General features: G+C 52.0%; 5 protein-coding genes across 5 annotated transcripts; 2 read left to right on the top strand and 3 right to left on the bottom strand.

The window, feature by feature from the left end:
• Positions 1-304: 304 nt before the first annotated feature.
• P152DRAFT_458472 (uncharacterized protein) lies at positions 305-2538 on the bottom strand. Its single transcript, XM_033679476.1, has one exon. The coding sequence runs from the start codon at positions 2199-2201 to the stop codon at positions 480-482; it is 1722 nt and encodes a 573-aa protein (XP_033534288.1). The 5' UTR covers positions 2202-2538; the 3' UTR covers positions 305-479.
• P152DRAFT_458471 (chloride channel protein 3) lies at positions 2509-5697 on the top strand. Its single transcript, XM_033679475.1, has 7 exons — positions 2509-2795; positions 2850-3418; positions 3464-3567; positions 3621-3773; positions 3822-3936; positions 3985-4076; positions 4128-5697. The coding sequence occupies exons 1-7, from the start codon at positions 2656-2658 to the stop codon at positions 5589-5591; spliced, it is 2637 nt and encodes an 878-aa protein (XP_033534287.1). The 5' UTR covers positions 2509-2655; the 3' UTR covers positions 5592-5697.
• A 165-nt stretch (positions 5698-5862) lies between these two features.
• Positions 5863-9519, top strand: P152DRAFT_458470 (uncharacterized protein). The gene is made up of 6 exons (XM_033679474.1): positions 5863-6125; positions 6186-6295; positions 6350-6672; positions 6727-7018; positions 7070-8054; positions 8104-9519. The coding sequence occupies exons 1-6, from the start codon at positions 6085-6087 to the stop codon at positions 9305-9307; spliced, it is 2955 nt and encodes a 984-aa protein (XP_033534286.1). The 5' UTR covers positions 5863-6084; the 3' UTR covers positions 9308-9519.
• Positions 9520-9848: 329 nt separating this feature from the next.
• On the bottom strand, positions 9849-10905 carry P152DRAFT_514255 (uncharacterized protein; the record flags this gene model as incomplete). The annotated part of the gene is made up of 2 exons (XM_033682850.1): positions 9849-10503; positions 10559-10905. 2 exons carry the CDS (start codon positions 10903-10905, stop codon positions 9849-9851), a joined length of 1002 nt encoding a protein of 333 aa, XP_033534285.1.
• A 767-nt stretch (positions 10906-11672) lies between these two features.
• P152DRAFT_345187 (P-loop containing nucleoside triphosphate hydrolase protein) lies at positions 11673-15670 on the bottom strand. Its single transcript, XM_033675362.1, has 6 exons — positions 15421-15670; positions 13283-15352; positions 13160-13232; positions 12979-13106; positions 12315-12928; positions 11673-12263 (listed from the first exon to the last, which is right to left on the bottom strand). The coding sequence occupies exons 1-6, from the start codon at positions 15568-15570 to the stop codon at positions 11894-11896; spliced, it is 3405 nt and encodes a 1134-aa protein (XP_033534284.1). The 5' UTR covers positions 15571-15670; the 3' UTR covers positions 11673-11893.
• Positions 15671-16854: the final 1184 nt, after the last annotated feature.

The raw sequence follows: 16854 nt of genomic DNA, 5'->3' as shown, positions 1-16854 counted from the left end.
TAAGTCGTGTGTTAAGTAGAATAGGACACGTACTAGCTATCAGATGTTTCAACCTACGATAATTATTGACACATGTTGCTTGTATGAAATGTTCTAACTTTGTGATCAACCAATTCATTGTTCCCAACAGCGCCCCTTTCAATTCAAGGGATGAACGTCAGGTACTGACTAAGTCGGAGTTCGCGAAAATATTTATCCGAAACATCCCAGGTCACGTGATATCACCCCTGAATCGTATCGTGTTCCAACGGTGACAGCAATGAGACCTACGTATCATATAGTCTATCACAGCTGCATCCATCCTATTTCTGTGTGGCTACACATGACTGTTAGAAACCATACAAATTCAGTGGATGTAGCATAGTAGCATAGGAACGGTTGCATTTGAGGCCGACTCTGACAAGATATAGACCAGAATTGAAACTGTTCTGTAACCTAAGTCCCATACTGATTGAAGCGATGCTTGAGCCTTGATACGACTACTGAAGTCGTACGCCTGCTTGCCGATTCGTCTTCGCCCTATTCTGTGCTGCATTATCCATACCACCGGTATCACGGCTGGTATCCAACAGACTCATCCCCTCCTTCTTCTTCTCATCATCGATCTTTTTGAGCCTCTTCTCCGTCTTGCCCTTTCCACTACCCTTGCCATGGAACTGGTGACTAAGATGCTTAAAAGCCTCTTTGGCATCCAGTCGTCGACCGTATTCGTCCACGTATTTGAGCTGCACGTCGGGCTTGTACTCGCGATTGAAGATGTCGGCCATCTGGCGCGACTCTGCTTGATCGCGCTGCGCGTTGAGATTTCGGGCATAGTCCTCCCGCTCTCGTACAGACATTCGATCCAGCTTGCCGCTCTGCCGGTCGCGCTCGCGCTGCAGACGCGCCTTTCGTTCCGCGTCCTCTTCGCGCCGCTTCTTCTCCGAGAGGAAACGCTGGCGATCTCGGAGAAGCCCGTTCTTATCCTCTTCCGCTTCGCGGTTCAGAATACCCCGAGATGTCAACATGCCGAGGACAGCACCCATGCCTTTGTTGAGATTCTCCTCCTCTCCCAGATCGTCGTGAATCTTCTCTACCTCTTGAATGGCGGGCTCGGTAGGCTTGGGAAGATCAACATCCATGGCGTCCGTCTCGGGAGGAGGTGAAGGACTCCTCATAGGCTCTGCTTTCGGTTGCTTATCGGCTTCTAACTTCAGCGCAGGAATCGCCGCTGGCTCGGGTTGTGTCGCCGCTGACGCTCGAGTCTCTTTCTTTTGTGCGGTGGAAGTTCTGAGTGAGGAAACGAACTCGGTGGTTTCATCAATAATGAGCCCAACTTCCTCGTCTTCAGGGGCGTTGCTGTCCCCGTCTCTCAGCTGCCGAGCTAACTCCGCAGCCCTCATCCGCCGCTTCTTCCGTTTTCTATCCATCTCGGGCATCTTGGGCCCTTCCTGATCGGTCTCGTTCATGGTGACGTCCGGAGTTGTGGCCTGCTTTTGAATGTCATCCAGAGAGATTTGAATCCTCTTCTTTCCATCGATGACATCGTCGTACTGGCTCAACAGCCCGGATCCTTCTGTGGTGGCATTCGGATCGTAAGCGAACTTGCGCTTCTTCGACTTCAGGCGCTCCTGGAGTTTCTCTTTTTCCCGTAGATCGAGATCCTCAAGCTCATCATCCTCGTCCTCGTCATCTCCAACAGTCGTGTCCTTGAGAGTCAGGATCTGATCACCTTCTTCCCCGAATTGATCAATTTCGTGCGCAACTTTCAAGCCCGACAGGTCTGATGTGGTGTATTCGGCCTGCTTCTCTCTCTCCGCCAGCTCGGCTTCAAGTCGCTTCTGCCTCTCCTTCTCGAGCTTCTTCTGTCGCTTCTTGGACTTCAATAGCCATGAAGTCGCGTCCTCCAAATCCTCGTCCTCGTCCAGGTCTCCCAAACCCCGGCCTTTCAGCTTTGCGATCCGTTGTGCCGCATCCCTTTGCTTCTTGATCTGCAGTTTCTGCGCCAGTCGCCTGTCCTTCGCCTCCTGCTCGGCTTGCAGCTGCAGCCAGTTGTCGCCAGCTGCGGCCTGGCGTGTTTCGTGCGTGCTTGCTTCCTCCTGGTCCGAGCCGTCTTCGCCCTTGTCTTTGAACTGGAGACCGTTCGACCCCGGGGTAGGTATTGGTTGGATACCAAGTTTCGCTCGGAGGGCGTTGACCTGCTCCAAATCTATTCCCTCCATTTTCGATCGATCCACAACACAGCGAAGATGCGGTGTCCCGTTCAATGGATTTATAGGTGAGGAAAGGATGAGTTCAGAACACAAGGTAGCTGCTGGTCTGCACCGTTCTTGTCGATGCCTTGGATGTTGGAGAGTGGTTGGTTTTAGTTTCAATCAACTGAATGGCATCGATGGAGGTGAGGCAAAAACTCAGAACCTCAGGCATCAGTTCAACTCTCCGTGACTCCGTCACGAGGTCACGTGCTCAGACCCTGACGGACATCACCACCCAACGGAGGAAGTCACTGGAGTGGGAGGGCTGCGTCTGATGTACGCCGAATCTAAACATGGATGATACATGATCGGCCTTGAATTTGAATGTTCCAGGGTTAATCTAAGTTTTGTTTCTACTACTCGCAACCCCCCGTGTAGATACCGAGTATGAGCGATCGGGTGTCTTTCCCATTGAGCAGGCATGTCGGACTCGCCGTCCCCATACGACCAGCAGGCCGAGTCCTCAACATCGCAGCTCCAAGCGCGAGTGGAAGATGACGAGAGTGACAATGATGATCCTCTCTTAGCCCAGGACCCTCTGGACTCGTCTATTCCTGAGCCGTGAGTTATGCGCCTTGCGACATCCATATAAGACTTATGACTGACAGCTTGCAGCACCACATTTAAAAGAAAGAAGAAAGCTGCGCCTGGCTTTTCTCTACCACGATTTCTTTCCTCTCCATTATCAGGCGGCCGCATAGAATCTCCAGCGCAGCGTGCCCCAGCCCGTGGACGACTCGAAGCTTCCCAACCCCAACCGCAACGACGAGATTCCACCGATGCCATGCTCAGCTATCTCGATCGCCCGAGCGATGCGGGCGCTCAGCTTCAGGATACCAAGGATGCAAACGCCCTAGACTGGTATGTTGAAGGCCCCGGTAGACGCGTGGGCTACGATGATCTCACGGCCATCGACTGGATCTTCGAGTACTCGAAGGAGCGACAACGATTGCGAGTCTTGAAATCCTCGGCGAATGGCTTGCTCGGCTACCTTTATTTGATGGGGGACGCTAGTCAAATTTGGTTGGTGCTCGTGGCGACGGGCATCGCGTGCGGAGCCATTGCGGCCTTCATTGATATTACGAGCAATTGGTTGGCGGATGTGAAAGGCGGGTTTTGCAGTAATGTGGACGCAGGGGGGAAATTCTACCTGAATGAGGTGTTTTGTTGTTGGGGCTACGAAGGTATGTCCTTTCTTTATGCCGCTTCGCATGTACTAAAGGTAGCAGACTACAATCAATGTCGCGACTGGCGAACCTGGAGTGACGGGTTTGGCGTCAAATCCGCTACCGGAAGCTGGATTCTAAACTACTTTGTATTTGTATTGTTCTCGGTGAGGACCCTCTGGTGAGAAGTGTGGTGCACACTCAGCCTAACACTCTTCAGGTACTTTTTGCAGCTTGCGCGAGTTTCCTTGTACAGCGGTATGCGTTTTATGCGAAGCATAGCGGGATCCCGGAGATTAAGACGGTCTTGGGAGGGTTTGTTATTCGACGGTTCATGGGACCGTGGACCCTGGTAATCAAATCACTTGGCCTGGTATGTTCCTGTCCAAGCGTGTTGTTGTTGGCTGCTGAACAATAAAAGTGCTTTGCAGTGGCATCAGGACTTTGGCTCGGGAAAGAAGGCCCTTTGGTGCACGTTGCTTGTTGTTGCGCCAATCTTTTCTTGAAGCTGTGCGGCTCTTTGAATGATAATGAAGGTTAGTTGTGTCTGTCGCTGAAAATGCTGCCTAGCTAACCAATAACAGCTCGGAAAAGGGAGGTACTCTCTGCTGCGGCTGCGGCTGGTATATCTGTAGCGTTTGGATCGCCTATCGGTGGGGTGTTGTTTAGTCTCGAGGTCAGTCAGTTTACTAGTCGTTCACTTCGGCGGAAGTATTGACATCCATAGCAACTTTCGTATTACTTCCCGGATAAGACCATGTGGCAGAGCTTTGTCTGTGCCATGGTTGGAGCAGTCACCCTACAGTTCTTCAACCCATTCAGGACCGGGAAGCTCGTCCTGTATCAAGTCACATATCACACAGGCTGGCATGGCTTCGAACTGGTTCCTTTCATGATCCTCGGAATACTCGGCGGACTATATGGCGGCCTCCTCATCAAGCTCAACATGCGCATTGCCGAGTGGCGTCGATCCTCCATAATCTCCAAGAGTCCGGTTCTTGAGGTCATCGCCGTCGCCTTGATCACCGCCCTGATCAACTTCCCGATTAAGTTCATGCGTGCGCAGGCGTCTGAACTGGTCTACATCCTCTTTGCGGAATGCGCCGATATCACAACCGATCCTTTAGGGTTATGCAAATCTGGCAAAGCCAATACCAGCGTGGTCGCGCTGCTTCTCATCGCCGCAATCTGCGGGTTTTTCCTCTCGGCCATGACGTTCGGCCTTCTGATCCCTGCGGGGATTATTCTGCCATCGATGGCGCTGGGTGCACTTTACGGGCGTGCAGTTGGCCTCATAATGGAGGTTTGGCAGAAGGCCTATCCTAACTTCCTCCCCTTTGGATCCTGTGAGCCCGACATCCCTTGTGTCACTCCGGGGACGTACGCAATCATCGGTGCAGCGTCGGCACTTGGGGGCGCTACCCGGATGACCGTCTCCATAGTGGTGATCATGTTCGAATTGACGGGAGCACTGACTTATGTTCTGCCCATCATGGTCGCCGTCATGGTCAGCAAATGGGTCGGTGACGCGATTAGTCCGCGAGGGATTTACGAATCATGGATCCACTTCAACGGATATCCCTTCCTCGATAATAGGGACGATAACAGTGCTGCGGTACCAGATGTCCTCGCAAACGAGGTCATGACTCGATTGGTGGACTTAGTGGTGATCACATCCACCGGCCATACGATTCAGAGCTTGCAAACCCTCCTTACGCAGCACGACCTGCGTGGGTTTCCGGTCATTGACAATGAGCGGAACACGACGCTTCTGGGATACATATCGAGAACGGAGCTGGAGTTTGCTTTGAACACTGCACTGGCGGAGCCTAGAAATTTGCCTCCAGAAACCGAAGCATACCTCACTCATCAGTCACTTGCCGACCCTCTGGCGAGCTTGGATCTGAGGCCTTGGATGGACCAGACCCCCATCACGCTCAATGCGCGGGCAAGCTTGCAGCTCGCGGTCAGTATGTTCCAGCGTCTGGGGCTGCGATATGTTCTCTTCGTGGAGAAAGGAATGCTTCGCGGCTTGATGACCAAGAAGGACGTCTGGTACATATTGGATGGATCAGAGGTCCGTCGAGATACGAATGGTGGGACGCAGGCGGACAATGCTGGCCATGGAGAGGCAGACGCGGATCTAATGCTTGCTGATGATGGAAGTGTGGATAGTCGCTCAGCACCTTGAATATTGCTTCTAAAATTCGACTCGATACAATACAAAGCCGATAATCAAGTTCAAAACAACAATAGCTTGACCAGAAACAGCATTTAAATATATAATTCCAGTCCATCCTAGTGTATATTTGATGCCTGAAATACGAGGCTGAAGCAGAAGTATGAACAAGGCAGATAATTTACACGTGACACGCGCGTATACGCGTCAGGTGAAGCTGGTGTATCATGTGACACGCAACAGCGCTGGAGGAACCTGGACTCTCAGATCTTGATGAAGCTCCCATTAACGATTTCGTCCACTATATAGTAAAGCAAGTCAGTCCGGTGCTTAGGACTTCAAGAGTTGATGTCCGTGAAGTTCCTACTTCCGACTCCATAACAGTTCGTTCCACTGCGCCAGTCCATCCTGGACCCTCGTCTCAATCAACCAACGCGTTTTCACAAATGCAAACATCGGTTTACTGAAAGTTGGAGAAGAGTTGAAAACATCAAGGCCAGCAAGCATGGCTAATGAGGAGGCCTTAAAAGCTGCGGACCTCGCTAGGTCTGTATCAAACGTACCTGTAGTTGCGTAGCTAAGAGTCTGAATTAACGTTTTCAGCAGCTCCTTGAAACAAGATGACATTCCCATCAAGCTGCGATGCGCAATCTGCAACAAGCTTGCCGTCGAGGCGTTCCGACTGCCTTGCTGTGACCAATCTATCTGCTTTTCCTGTCTGTCACCCCTTTCCGACAGTCAACGCGACAAGTATCTGACCAAACGTCTAGGCCAAACAACCCTCTCCGACACGTGTCCGATCTGCGATCATCAGCCACTCTCAGCAGAGGATTGCAAAATCGACAAAAAGCTTCGCGCCACAGTGAAAGTGTTTCTCAAGTCGCAGGAGAAGAAGCGAGAGAAGAGTCGGGCTGCGATTCAGCCGCCGGTGCCAGAAACACCCCAGGAACAGCCGGATACAATAGCCACGGATGAGAAGGCAGGACAGGATATCGACTCGAAAGAGCCAGAAGCAGTTCCTCAAGATCAGGAGCCCGTACAAGAGACAATTGCCGGGACCTCGCATATCTCAACGGAACAAAATAATGCAGTGGTAAGCCTTTAAATCCTCCATCCTAGGTTCTGGAAAGGAGCTGACACGACGTAGGCCGAACCAAGCAACAAAGAGGAAGACGAATCGACCACTCAAGTCGATCAAACTAATAACGACGATGCTCAGGACGATGATTCAAAAGCAGTTGAGGAAATCCCAACGAATAACGAGGCGGACGCATCATGGGCTGGCCAGGATCAAACGGTGGCAGTAGCATCTCTCGGCTATAATCAGGCCGATGATTCCAATGACATGGGGTGGCAGAATGGAATGAATCCCATGATGCAGATGCAATTTCAAAATGCCATGCAGTCAGGCAATTGGTCAGGGTTTCCAAACGCGATGGGTACGTCCTCCATATTCACCAACCAAATAATCTTTAGCTAACCTTACGAAGGTATGTCAGGCATGGGCATGAACGCTATGAATATGCCCCAGGGAATGTTTGGCAATTTCGGTGCTCCCGGGATGGGCATGAATGGATTGAGCGACATGAACATGGGTATGGGCGTTGGCGGAGGATTCGGCGGCTGGAACGAGCAATCCATGAACGATGACTTCAACAATTCCGGTTACTATCCTGGTGGATATAATCAGCAATCTCACCAAGGGCATTATTCGCAGATGCAGCACCAACAGTTCTCTAGAAATAATTACCACAACCAGAATCGTTTCCACGGACGTGGTGCTCACTCCCATCGAGGCTATGGAAGAGGTTATCACAGAAACTATCGCGGCAACCACGCATACTCTCACTCCCAGGGTCATTATGCGGAGAATGGCCAGTATGAAGAGACGTATCCCGAGGACACCCGGCCGTACAGCCACGATCGCCGGACCTCTCAAGGGGAGAGTGTCGTTCTAACCAATGCTGCAGCAGATACTGCTGAATCTAATGGCCAAACCACCGAAGGTGCGGACCAAGGTGCAAATGCTGAAGACGCTGAAGATGGTGCACTTGGACCAAAGGGGCAGGATAATGGTGATCATGAGGTAGGCCTGACTGAGTCTAACATTCAAGCGATTCGCAGCACCGCGGCGGAGGATCGTCAATGGGGCGACCCGAACGCTTTTGGAACGGGTCATGATGCGAATAATTTTCATCCACTGGATGACGGAAACTATGCATATCCTCTCGATGGTTTTGGCAATCGTTTCAACCGACGAGGAGGCCGCAAGTTTGGGTCGGCTAGTTCCCACGGACGGAAAATATCCTACGATCGCCATGCTCCTTACATTCATGAGCCCCAAGGCCAAGGGGTTGAAGGTGCTCCGACTGGTCCCAAAGCAATGCGAGAAGGCGGGTCGACGTTGCCTCGAATACGCTCCACGAACTCTCAAGCACCCGATAATATAAACGGACAGCCCGAGGCATTAAATGCGTAAGTTCCCCCTTGGCTTGTGCTGCTCATTGGTCTAACGTCGGAATAGCAGAGAGCGGTCCAAGTCAGCCTCGTCCCATCGTGAGCCTCGGGAAAAAGGGGATTTTGGTCTCCCACAATCAGACACTGATCGACGCCATGAGCGGTCACCTCGCCACAAGTCCGATAGAGACCCGCCTGAGCATGAGAAATACGATAGGCCGAGGCGGACCCGCGAATCATCGATGAGCTCTTCGAGACGGTCCGCTAGCCGATCTGGGAATGACAAACGCCATTCTTCTCGCTCACACCATTCCAGTCGGCATCGGCATCGACATCGGCGCCGTTCTCGATCTCCGGACGTACTCTTGGACACTGAATTGAGTACATCAGAGGGCAAAAGAAAGTCAAAGAGTGACCATCGTGAGCGGAACTACAGCCCAGAGCCCTATCGAAAGTCATCCCGCAAAGAGAAAGATCGCGATCGGGAACGGGAACGCAACAGAGACCGCGACCGCGACCGCCGCAAGTCAAGAAGGGATAGATCACTGTCCGATGGTGTCAAGGCGGAAGTGGACCCAAAGCGATCGTCTCGACACAGCCGGAGCCACCGCGATCACGAGAAGGATCGGGAACGGCGTCGAGATCATGGCAGGGATAAAGAGAGCGACCGACATAGAGAGAAGCCTCGTAGGGAGCGGCAGCGTGATCAAGACTCTATCAAGGACGAGGATGAGAAAGCAGTTCAATCACAGCGTGTAGAGGAGCCTCAGCTGCGGATTCATGGTCGTTCCCGCGAAAATGCCCGCAAGCTGTCCAGTGTCCAGATCCCGCCTATGAATGCGCCAACAGGGCCCCGGGCGCTTCAGCGCAATATGACCGACTCGTCCGACAAACCGAAGGAATCAGCTGCTGAAAAGCCCGAGCCTGCCATCGATCCATTTGCACAGGAACGTGAAGCACGAATGCGCGAGCGACTTCTCAAGGAACAGCAGCGGAGAGCGTCCTTGCAGCAAGGTCCCGGGATCGATCGCAAGCGGTCTTTCTCGGAGACGGAGGAGCAGGCTTTCGCGCCGCCCACTGGGCCGAGTGCGTTTCGAAATAATCGGCGTAAGATACAGAGAGATGGCGATGTCTCAACGGCGACGGGGCGCGAGGACAGGCGGAAAGCCAAATCTTACCGCCAGTTGAGCTACCATTACGAAGATGAGGAGAATGATGAGGCGAGGGCCACGCGCGTTGAGACGGAGCGAGAGTCGGCGCGATGGGCATAGAAAGTTTGATTCCTAGACACATGTGCCTTGCGTATTGGTTTGACGTCTTCGGAACTGGGTGACGCAGGTTCATAAAAGCTCATATAGCCGAGGATTCAATGCGATCGAACTTGCAGATTCAGTTGTATAATAACAAAATAGATTGATCGACGTCTTTATTTTACCTGCCTTTGGCTATCCCGCGCCTACCAGTATGGCTCCGAGTATGCCGTTCATGTCACGTGTAACGTAGAAATGATTAGTATTGTTCCGATCCTTGCTCTTTAGTAATCTGTCCCCTGCCTACAGTCAACCACGACTCACGTTTAGTATTGGACGGAGCTAGATCACTGCTATCCCTTTAAGGTATGATCCCATCGAGACATTGTTACGGCGAAGGGGATAGCACTGATCCCGTAGTCATCTTGAATCCCAATTCATGCTGCTTGAAGTTCACGACCTTAACTCGATTGCATTCAAATTGGCATTATCCTATCCATTTTCTCAACTTCTCTCTGAGAATCATCTCCTCTAGCCATTTGCCTGGCTATTGTTTCGCCATTTAAGGCAAGCCATAAGAGCCAGCGACGGCGAGCGACGTGACATTGACCTCCGCTTTTCCACGCGTCAGTGTAAGAGCGCAAGATCGCTTAAGCCGGCTGTAGTCGTAGTTAAAGTCCTTCCCGAACTCTAGATCGACGGATCCACTGATGATAGACTCAGAGGGTGCGATGACGTCCACCTGGAACGAGGCGAGCGGGAGGTTATGGCGGACCTCCAAGTGAAACCCCCTCATCCCCCTCGTGTCGTTCGAGGGACCAAGTTTAAAGGAGAAAGACTCGTCATCGCATTTGAGGAAGTCTTCATTCCCGTGCTTAAGCATATGGCCCACGGGCCCCAGCTTGCACTCAGTGCTAGACCGGAACGTCTTGCCTCCAATGTCGTAGGAGTCCAGCACGTTAGGATCAGTGATAGAGAATGTCCTGCGGCCGGTGTCTCTATCAATCGTAAAATTACTGACCTTAAATGGCTTGGCGTGGGCCTGCCGTTCGTAGAGCGGAAACCTGACGGGAGAGGGGACGGAAAGTTGACCGTCGAGCGCACATGACCAACCTTCCAATGGCTTGCCTTCCGTGCAGGTGAGGAAGGATTGAGGGTTTTCTGGCTCATTATTGACCATATGGAATTGCGCGTATGTGGTCCTGACAGTGGAATCCCTACAAGCAGTCAGCTACAGGTTGCACTAAGGACGCCCACATCATATCCCCTTACTCTACGTCGGAGCGCAAGATGTTCAACCCCCACATGGACACTGCTTCGAAATGTCCAGGTTCGAGCCGCCAGGCATGGACATCCCCGTCACAATAACGCCATAAGGTGTCGTGCGTGAAAGGAGCGAAAGTGCCCTGGCACTCAATATTCTTCTGGTCGGACCCGCTAGTGGGAGACAGCGTGAAGCAGACAGTGGTGTTGAATTCCGAACCTGCAGGCCAGGTACCGTTCTCGGTACCACTGTTCTCGGCCATATAATGGGTGTAGAACTTGGTGACCTTCCAGGTCTCGGCAGCCACGGCAAGAGGCGTGAAAAGCAGGGAGAGGAAGACGGGGTGCAACTCCATGGTAAAGTCTATGAGAACGATCACGTATGAGCGGTTGAACGAGTACTATCGTTTCAGTACGTGTACCTTGTGAATAACGACTAACGCCGTACAAACTTGTGGAGGGTGGATGCGGATTTGAGTGCCCCTAAGTATGATATATGCTTAAGAGCGATTTGTGAAACCTGATGGGCTATAGGATTGAAGAGCAGAGATTAAGTCTGAGAGACGATTGAACATATATGCGTAAAAAATATATAAAAAAGCCTACGTTCACCGGACTGTGGTTTACTGACTTGGCATCGGATGCGATGATGGCATGTCTCGGGAATCAATGAGGTGTGGTAACACCCGCAAGACTCGAAGAGTCGATGAATAACAAGAACCGAAGCAAGAGGGTTGGCAGAAAGCTTGATTCATTCGTCTACTCTCGAGTGCTGACCGGGTGCAGCGTAGCATGGTGGTGATATGAATCCCTTCTATCTCTGCCGAGCGGTTACGCAGCCCTGGCCTCCTGGTCCCGATGCAAACGGGCCAGGCGCCGACCGTTGGCTCCCCGTTTGACATATCGGCTGCAATCAGTCGCGTCGTTGCAGCATAGTGGGTACGACTTGCCGAATCCTTACTTAGACCGCCTGTCGCATCGGAACAATAGGGTTGTCGTGAGGTCGGTCGGATTGATGGAAGCACCAAGTCCCGTATTCGTTTCAGAGATTTTCTTCTGTGTTACCCCACGCCACATCGGAGCGGCTAGCAGCAGCGATCAAAGCTCGGAAGGATTCTTCGGCTGATCCTGGAGAGGAGTTTACAATGAGCGATTTGTTCTTTTAGAGTCCAGATGCAGGTGGATGTGAACTTCACTGAGTACGTACATTGAGCTGCCATAACCGTGAACGGCGGCAAGTGAAGAGAATAGCGTATTCTATTGGTATGGGGGGTCGTTTTGCATGGTTAAACATAAAATCCGTAACAAGATACTGCCCATAGCGGACCTATCAATACGCTGGGATTACGCGAGACCTTTTAAGGTCAAGGCCTTTTCCACACAGTTCTTGAAGTTCAGGTCATGAAGGTCCCCAGGAACGTATTCACCGCTATTGATGACGTGTAATTTCATCCTCGGATGATACTTCAGACCCGTCAACAGTTTCGGCGTGATCAGGAAGTACTGGCTGGTGTGCTCCGCGCAGGCGATATCGACCATTCGCTCGTGAACCGTTCGTTCGTTGCGGGGGTCCATGCCTTGATTGATTTCATCAACCACACGGAAAGGAGACCGGGCCAGGGTTTGTAGCGCCATTAAGTAGAAGATTGTCGACACTGAGCGCTCTCCACCGGACTGTCTATGACTGTCAAGAAGAGAAAGTTCCTCGTGTTCCCTGATTTTGAGTCAGTACAACGTAGGTCCTGCAAGGGACCATTGCTCTCACCTGAACTTCACATAAATCCGAATCTCCCACTTTGAGAAATCCTCGTCCTTGTAGACGGAGACCTGCCCAGCGCAGCCGATGCGCTCGAAGTTATGGGCATATGCATCGTTGATCTTCGCAATTAGGGTATCCAATTCGGGCTCCCACTTCTGCCGGATTTCCGTAATCTTCGTCTCCGACTCTTCCAGCTGCCTCTCCCACGTCTCAAGCTTGTGCTCCAGGTTCCGGATATCTTGCTCCCGTTTCTCGAACTGTTTGATGATGCCCGGATTCCGCTCGCCGATCAGTTCGATCCGCGTCTTCAGCCCTTCGATGTCGACATCGAGCTGCTCCATCGTCAAACCCGCACCGGACATCTCCTCGAATAGCTCCCTTTCGTCGTCCGTCAAGCTATCGTGGATTTGCTGATATTGATTCGAAAGGGCATGAGCCTCTTTTTTGATGGCTTCACTTTCTCTCTGCAGAATCGTGAGCTGGGCATCGGCATCCTTCAATTGCTGGTTAATCGAGCGATTTCTCTCTTTAAGAACCTCGAGGTCAGATTCCGCCTCGATCTGCCAAATTTGTACTTCAACCAGTTTCTGGTGCAAATTTCGGAGAGAAGCAACTTGATGCTTTAGACGGTTAGCTTCCAGGATGGTCGACAACAGAAGGTGGAACTCACGGCGTATTCCAAAGCGCTCTCTCCTTTCTGCAGAACCAAGGAGTTATACTTCCTGTTGTTCTCGTGCACAGTTTGCATGACATCGTCTGCCCGCGTCTTGAGGTCTTTGATCTTGTCCTCGACATTCGCTTTGGGGTGGTTAGTTACAAGAGCCCTGAACTTGTCGACTCTGGAGACCTACCGATTTTATTCGGCAAAGCCTGCCATTCTCCGTATTGTCGTTGCGCCCGGTCTTTGTCTTTCTGTATGTTTTGCTAAGGCAAGTTGTCAGTGCGTATTGCTAGCGGCTATCGGGGGCTCCTACAATGTCTTTGTGCAGATTTTGCTGCTCAGCTGCAAGGCCATCCAGCTCCCCCTTCTTTAGACGATGCTGTTCCGTATACTCCGCAACCTCCGCAGCAACCTCCCGGAGCTGTCGATTGATTTCTTGCTCGGCACTGAGATCGACCTTGTCTGTCCAAAACCGAGCTGGACGCACCGGTCGGGTGGAAGTTGATACTGCACTGGGGCCATACTCTGCGCGACGGATGACCTGAACAGATTGTCTGGGAGTGACCCAAGAGCTTACGTCTCGGTTGGTCTGTAAGCGCTCGAACTCCTGCTCGCTCAGATCGCGCATGGAGTAGCATGTCTTGTGCAGCTTGGAACTGTCGCACAATCCGGACAGCACGGCCTCGGGGCCTTCGAGCAGATCGATAAGATACCCTTCTAGTCCCAAGCTCCTAAGCTGGTCCGCGGAACAGGGAGATCGCCAGTAGTTCATCTCCTGCTTCGCCGTACGAATGACAACATCAGTGAGAGCAAGCTCTCTGCTAAACAAGTGTTGCTGCAACGTTTTGAAATCATTGACGTTCGTGCACGTAATCCCGAGGATATCCATCTTCTGCAGACTTGCTTCGAGCAAGTCGGCGTGTTTCTGATCTTTCACGGAGCATTCGAGCAGAGCCGGTCCGTAGACCGGGCCTGTGAATTTGTCGCGATTCGCCTTGATCCATTCCCACGCGGTGTGGGTGTCTTTGGAATAGCTCTTCAACCGTTCCATTTTCTGCCCCGCCTGCGATTTAAGGCCGTTGAGTCGGTCGTTCAAGGCCTGCATCTTTTGGCGCTCTGGTCGAGCTTTGCCTGCGATCTCCTCCAACTCTCCGCGTATGGTTCGAAGCATTCGATCAACTTCGCTTTTTCGGTCACGCTTCTCACGCAATGGGCCCTGGAAGTGTTCTAGATTGTAGTCGGGTGGATGCTCGTCGTAATCACGTCGGAGCCGCTTGAGTTCTTCCTGGTGCTTCTGAAGCTGCTGCTTGCGGGACTTTTCTAACTGAATCGCTGCTTTCCTATCGTTCTCACACTTGGTGAGTTTGTCAAGGATGCTCTGTTGCTCCCCAAACAGCTTCGTAGCTCGCTCCTCCTGTTTGAGAACCACGCGTTTCTTCTTGGCCACGGCAGTTTTGATGTCCTTGGCATAACCCTCCTTTTCTTTCATCGCCTCGAGCGCTGGCTGCACTCTCTGCTTCAAATCCTTCAAATCATTGGCGGCAGCCTTAGAGTGCGCTTTAGCGGCTTTGTATCTGGCACGAGCGTCGTTGTATTTAACCGCTGGCCGGAATTTCTCGTACAGTTTGGCCTTCTTCATGTGGGCCTCGCGTTCTTGGTATCGGTCCACCTCACCACGCGTCTGGTTCTGCCGCACCTTGAGGTCGGCAAGTGTGTCCTTACTGGATTGGGACGATGATTGCATGTCCTTTTGCTTCGTCCGCAGCTCCTTGAGCTCGTTGTGCCATTCCAGCATATACGGCTCGGCCGCCGCCTTCTGGGTAGATGCCAGCATGTCAATCGGGTGCATCTGCGCAAACTCCACCACTCGATCTTGCGGCAGAAACTGGCAGAGGTTGTCGATCTGGATGGAAAAGGACTTGGCAAGGTTCATGATGCTGGTTTGGTTCGTATTCTTGCCGTTCAGGGACCAGTGAGATTTGTTTCCGTCTTTCTTGATCAGCCGCCGGATTATGGGGTTGACACCTTTCTGGGCCGGGCCGGCAGATAGCTCGACCTCGATTTCGCCTTCTGGTGACCCATGCTTGACGAACTCGCCCACCTCCTTCGCCCTTCCAAGGTTGTTCGGACTCCACCCCAGTCCTAGGCATATCGCGCAGACCAAAGTACTCTTGCCAGTTCCGTTCGGCCCGATGACCATGTTAAGGCTTGGACCAAGATGAAATTCCGCCGATGTGTATGTCACAAAGTTGGTCAGCTTGATGCGTACGATTGAGCCTGGATGGTAGACATCCGCATGTGGCACATCTGCGTTTGCAAAGTTGTCGGGAGAGGCTCGAGGCATGGTTCGATATGATTCGGGCAGCACACTGTCTCGCGATATCTGTAGCGTTGTGAGCGTTCAGTCCTACAAAGCGCATTACTGCAAAGCCGATTGATATAACAACTGACCTGGGTGTCGTCTCCCCTAGTCAAACGGGCTCGCTTGCTCGCAGAAGACGCACTCGAAACAAGTGAATGCGCATCGTCCGCATCGTCCAAGTCTTCGTCGTCGGACAGTATGGCTCGCGGCCGTCGCTGTGGAAGCTGGATTCCTGGCATGTTAGATGTGCGAAGTACGCCAGGTTCGATCGGATCCAAGGATGCGATGAAGCGGGTCGAGGCCAGATATCCCCTGACAAACACCCGTCTTTTTGCTCTGGTCCTTTCGAGTGATGCATCTAGTCATGGAGGAGCGCATGGGTTCACGTGTCCGACGCGCCGTGCAGAAGAATTCATCACGTGATAGCGCGACGCGTAGGGATGTGGTCACGTGAACATCAACAGTCAACATATTCCTACTCCGTAGGCGGCGGTAGGCCTCACGGTCTGGCGATGCTCTCAACTCTCAAGTGTACCCGTGCCACTGCCCGTCAGGCCTCTCTGCGAGGCCCATGTGGGGACCTGCTCAATGTGTGTCGTGTGGAGTTGCACTGCGTCTTCATGCCTGGAAAACCGAGGCTTAACACGTGACTCGCTTTGTTTATTACGGGAATGTCATATTTCCTACGACCTCAACTTCTAGTATTCGGACATAAAGAACGCCGCCAGCCGTCGTTGTCCATCTATGGAACCCTGCTGATATTGCTTCATGGATCGAAAACACACAGAGAGCGATCCCGAGTGTGACGAACTTGAGCGGCGCCTGCAGGGCCTTGGCACAGTGACGGGGAGTTTTGGGCACCTCCGGTAACGAAACGATGGCGTTTCGCCTAGGTGGAAAGACCGCAGAAAACGGCGTCAGAAACCTCCGTTTTTGGAGGCCTTTTCTGTAGCACACAAAGTTACTCCGTAAGAAACTCGTTAGATAAAAGCTTGAGAAACTATCATAGAACTATATTCTAGACGGCACAGCAATGTTCGAAATCAAGCTCATGCTAGACCCTAGAAATAAGCCACCCTTTTGTCTTCAGGCCTGGGAGGCCCTGAGGACAGGGATATGTACTCAACCAAGCCTTAGGCTCCTAGATCTAATCCTTTGGCATGCGACAGAAATGCCACCAAAAACGGCGTCACAAACCGCTCTTTTCGGCAGCAAATTCACAGGTCCTCAGATTCTATCTGTAAATTCGGGTACCACAATCTGGTATATGCCCCGTGAGGCACATGTTCTAAGGGTTACAACAGTATAGTATGGTGCATGTTATTTTGGCTCTTCGACTACGCTATAGTATTCACCGACAGTCAACGCTTTTAGCTGGATGTATTTCTATCTTGTAGCGGATTAGGCGTTGTCAAGTATCCCATACTAGACTCCCCTTCCCGATAAGATATAACGAAGAATGAATCCCCCAAAGGGTTACACGCACGCTGCCCAACTGCCAAGGTCACAATTTTGTACAAGTC

Source organism: Eremomyces bilateralis (genome assembly GCF_010015585.1).
Source record: "Eremomyces bilateralis CBS 781.70 unplaced genomic scaffold P152scaffold_9, whole genome shotgun sequence".
Taxonomy (NCBI): Eukaryota; Fungi; Ascomycota; class Dothideomycetes; order Eremomycetales; family Eremomycetaceae; genus Eremomyces; species Eremomyces bilateralis.
The sequence above is the reverse complement of the archived record's forward strand: the minus strand, read 5'-3'. Positions and strand labels throughout refer to the sequence as shown.

What these genes read in the sequence shown, in the direction of transcription:
- P152DRAFT_458472 (XM_033679476.1), bottom strand. Translation starts at nt 2,201, where the DNA reads ATGGAGGGAATAGATTTGGAGCAGGTCAACGCCCTCCGAGCGAAACTT.
- P152DRAFT_458471 (XM_033679475.1), top strand. Translation starts at nt 2,656, where the DNA reads ATGTCGGACTCGCCGTCCCCATACGACCAGCAGGCCGAGTCCTCAACA. An exon ending in TAATCAAATCACTTGGCCTG is followed by an intron (nt 3,774 to 3,821) that starts GTATGTTCCTGT and finishes GAACAATAAAAG; the next exon opens with TGCTTTGCAGTGGCATCAGG. An exon ending in GGGTGTTGTTTAGTCTCGAG is followed by an intron (nt 4,077 to 4,127) that starts GTCAGTCAGTTT and finishes TGACATCCATAG; the next exon opens with CAACTTTCGTATTACTTCCC.
- P152DRAFT_458470 (XM_033679474.1), top strand. Translation starts at nt 6,085, where the DNA reads ATGGCTAATGAGGAGGCCTTAAAAGCTGCGGACCTCGCTAG. An exon ending in AGGGTTTCCAAACGCGATGG is followed by an intron (nt 7,019 to 7,069) that starts GTACGTCCTCCA and finishes AACCTTACGAAG; the next exon opens with GTATGTCAGGCATGGGCATG. An exon ending in CAGCCCGAGGCATTAAATGC is followed by an intron (nt 8,055 to 8,103) that starts GTAAGTTCCCCC and finishes ACGTCGGAATAG; the next exon opens with CAGAGAGCGGTCCAAGTCAG.
- P152DRAFT_345187 (XM_033675362.1), bottom strand. Translation starts at nt 15,570, where the DNA reads ATGCCAGGAATCCAGCTTCCACAGCGACGGCCGCGAGCCATACTGTCC. An exon ending in AAAATCTGCACAAAGACATT is followed by an intron (nt 13,233 to 13,282) that starts GTAGGAGCCCCC and finishes AACTTGCCTTAG; the next exon opens with CAAAACATACAGAAAGACAA. An exon ending in CGGATTTATGTGAAGTTCAG is followed by an intron (nt 12,264 to 12,314) that starts GTGAGAGCAATG and finishes ACTCAAAATCAG; the next exon opens with GGAACACGAGGAACTTTCTC.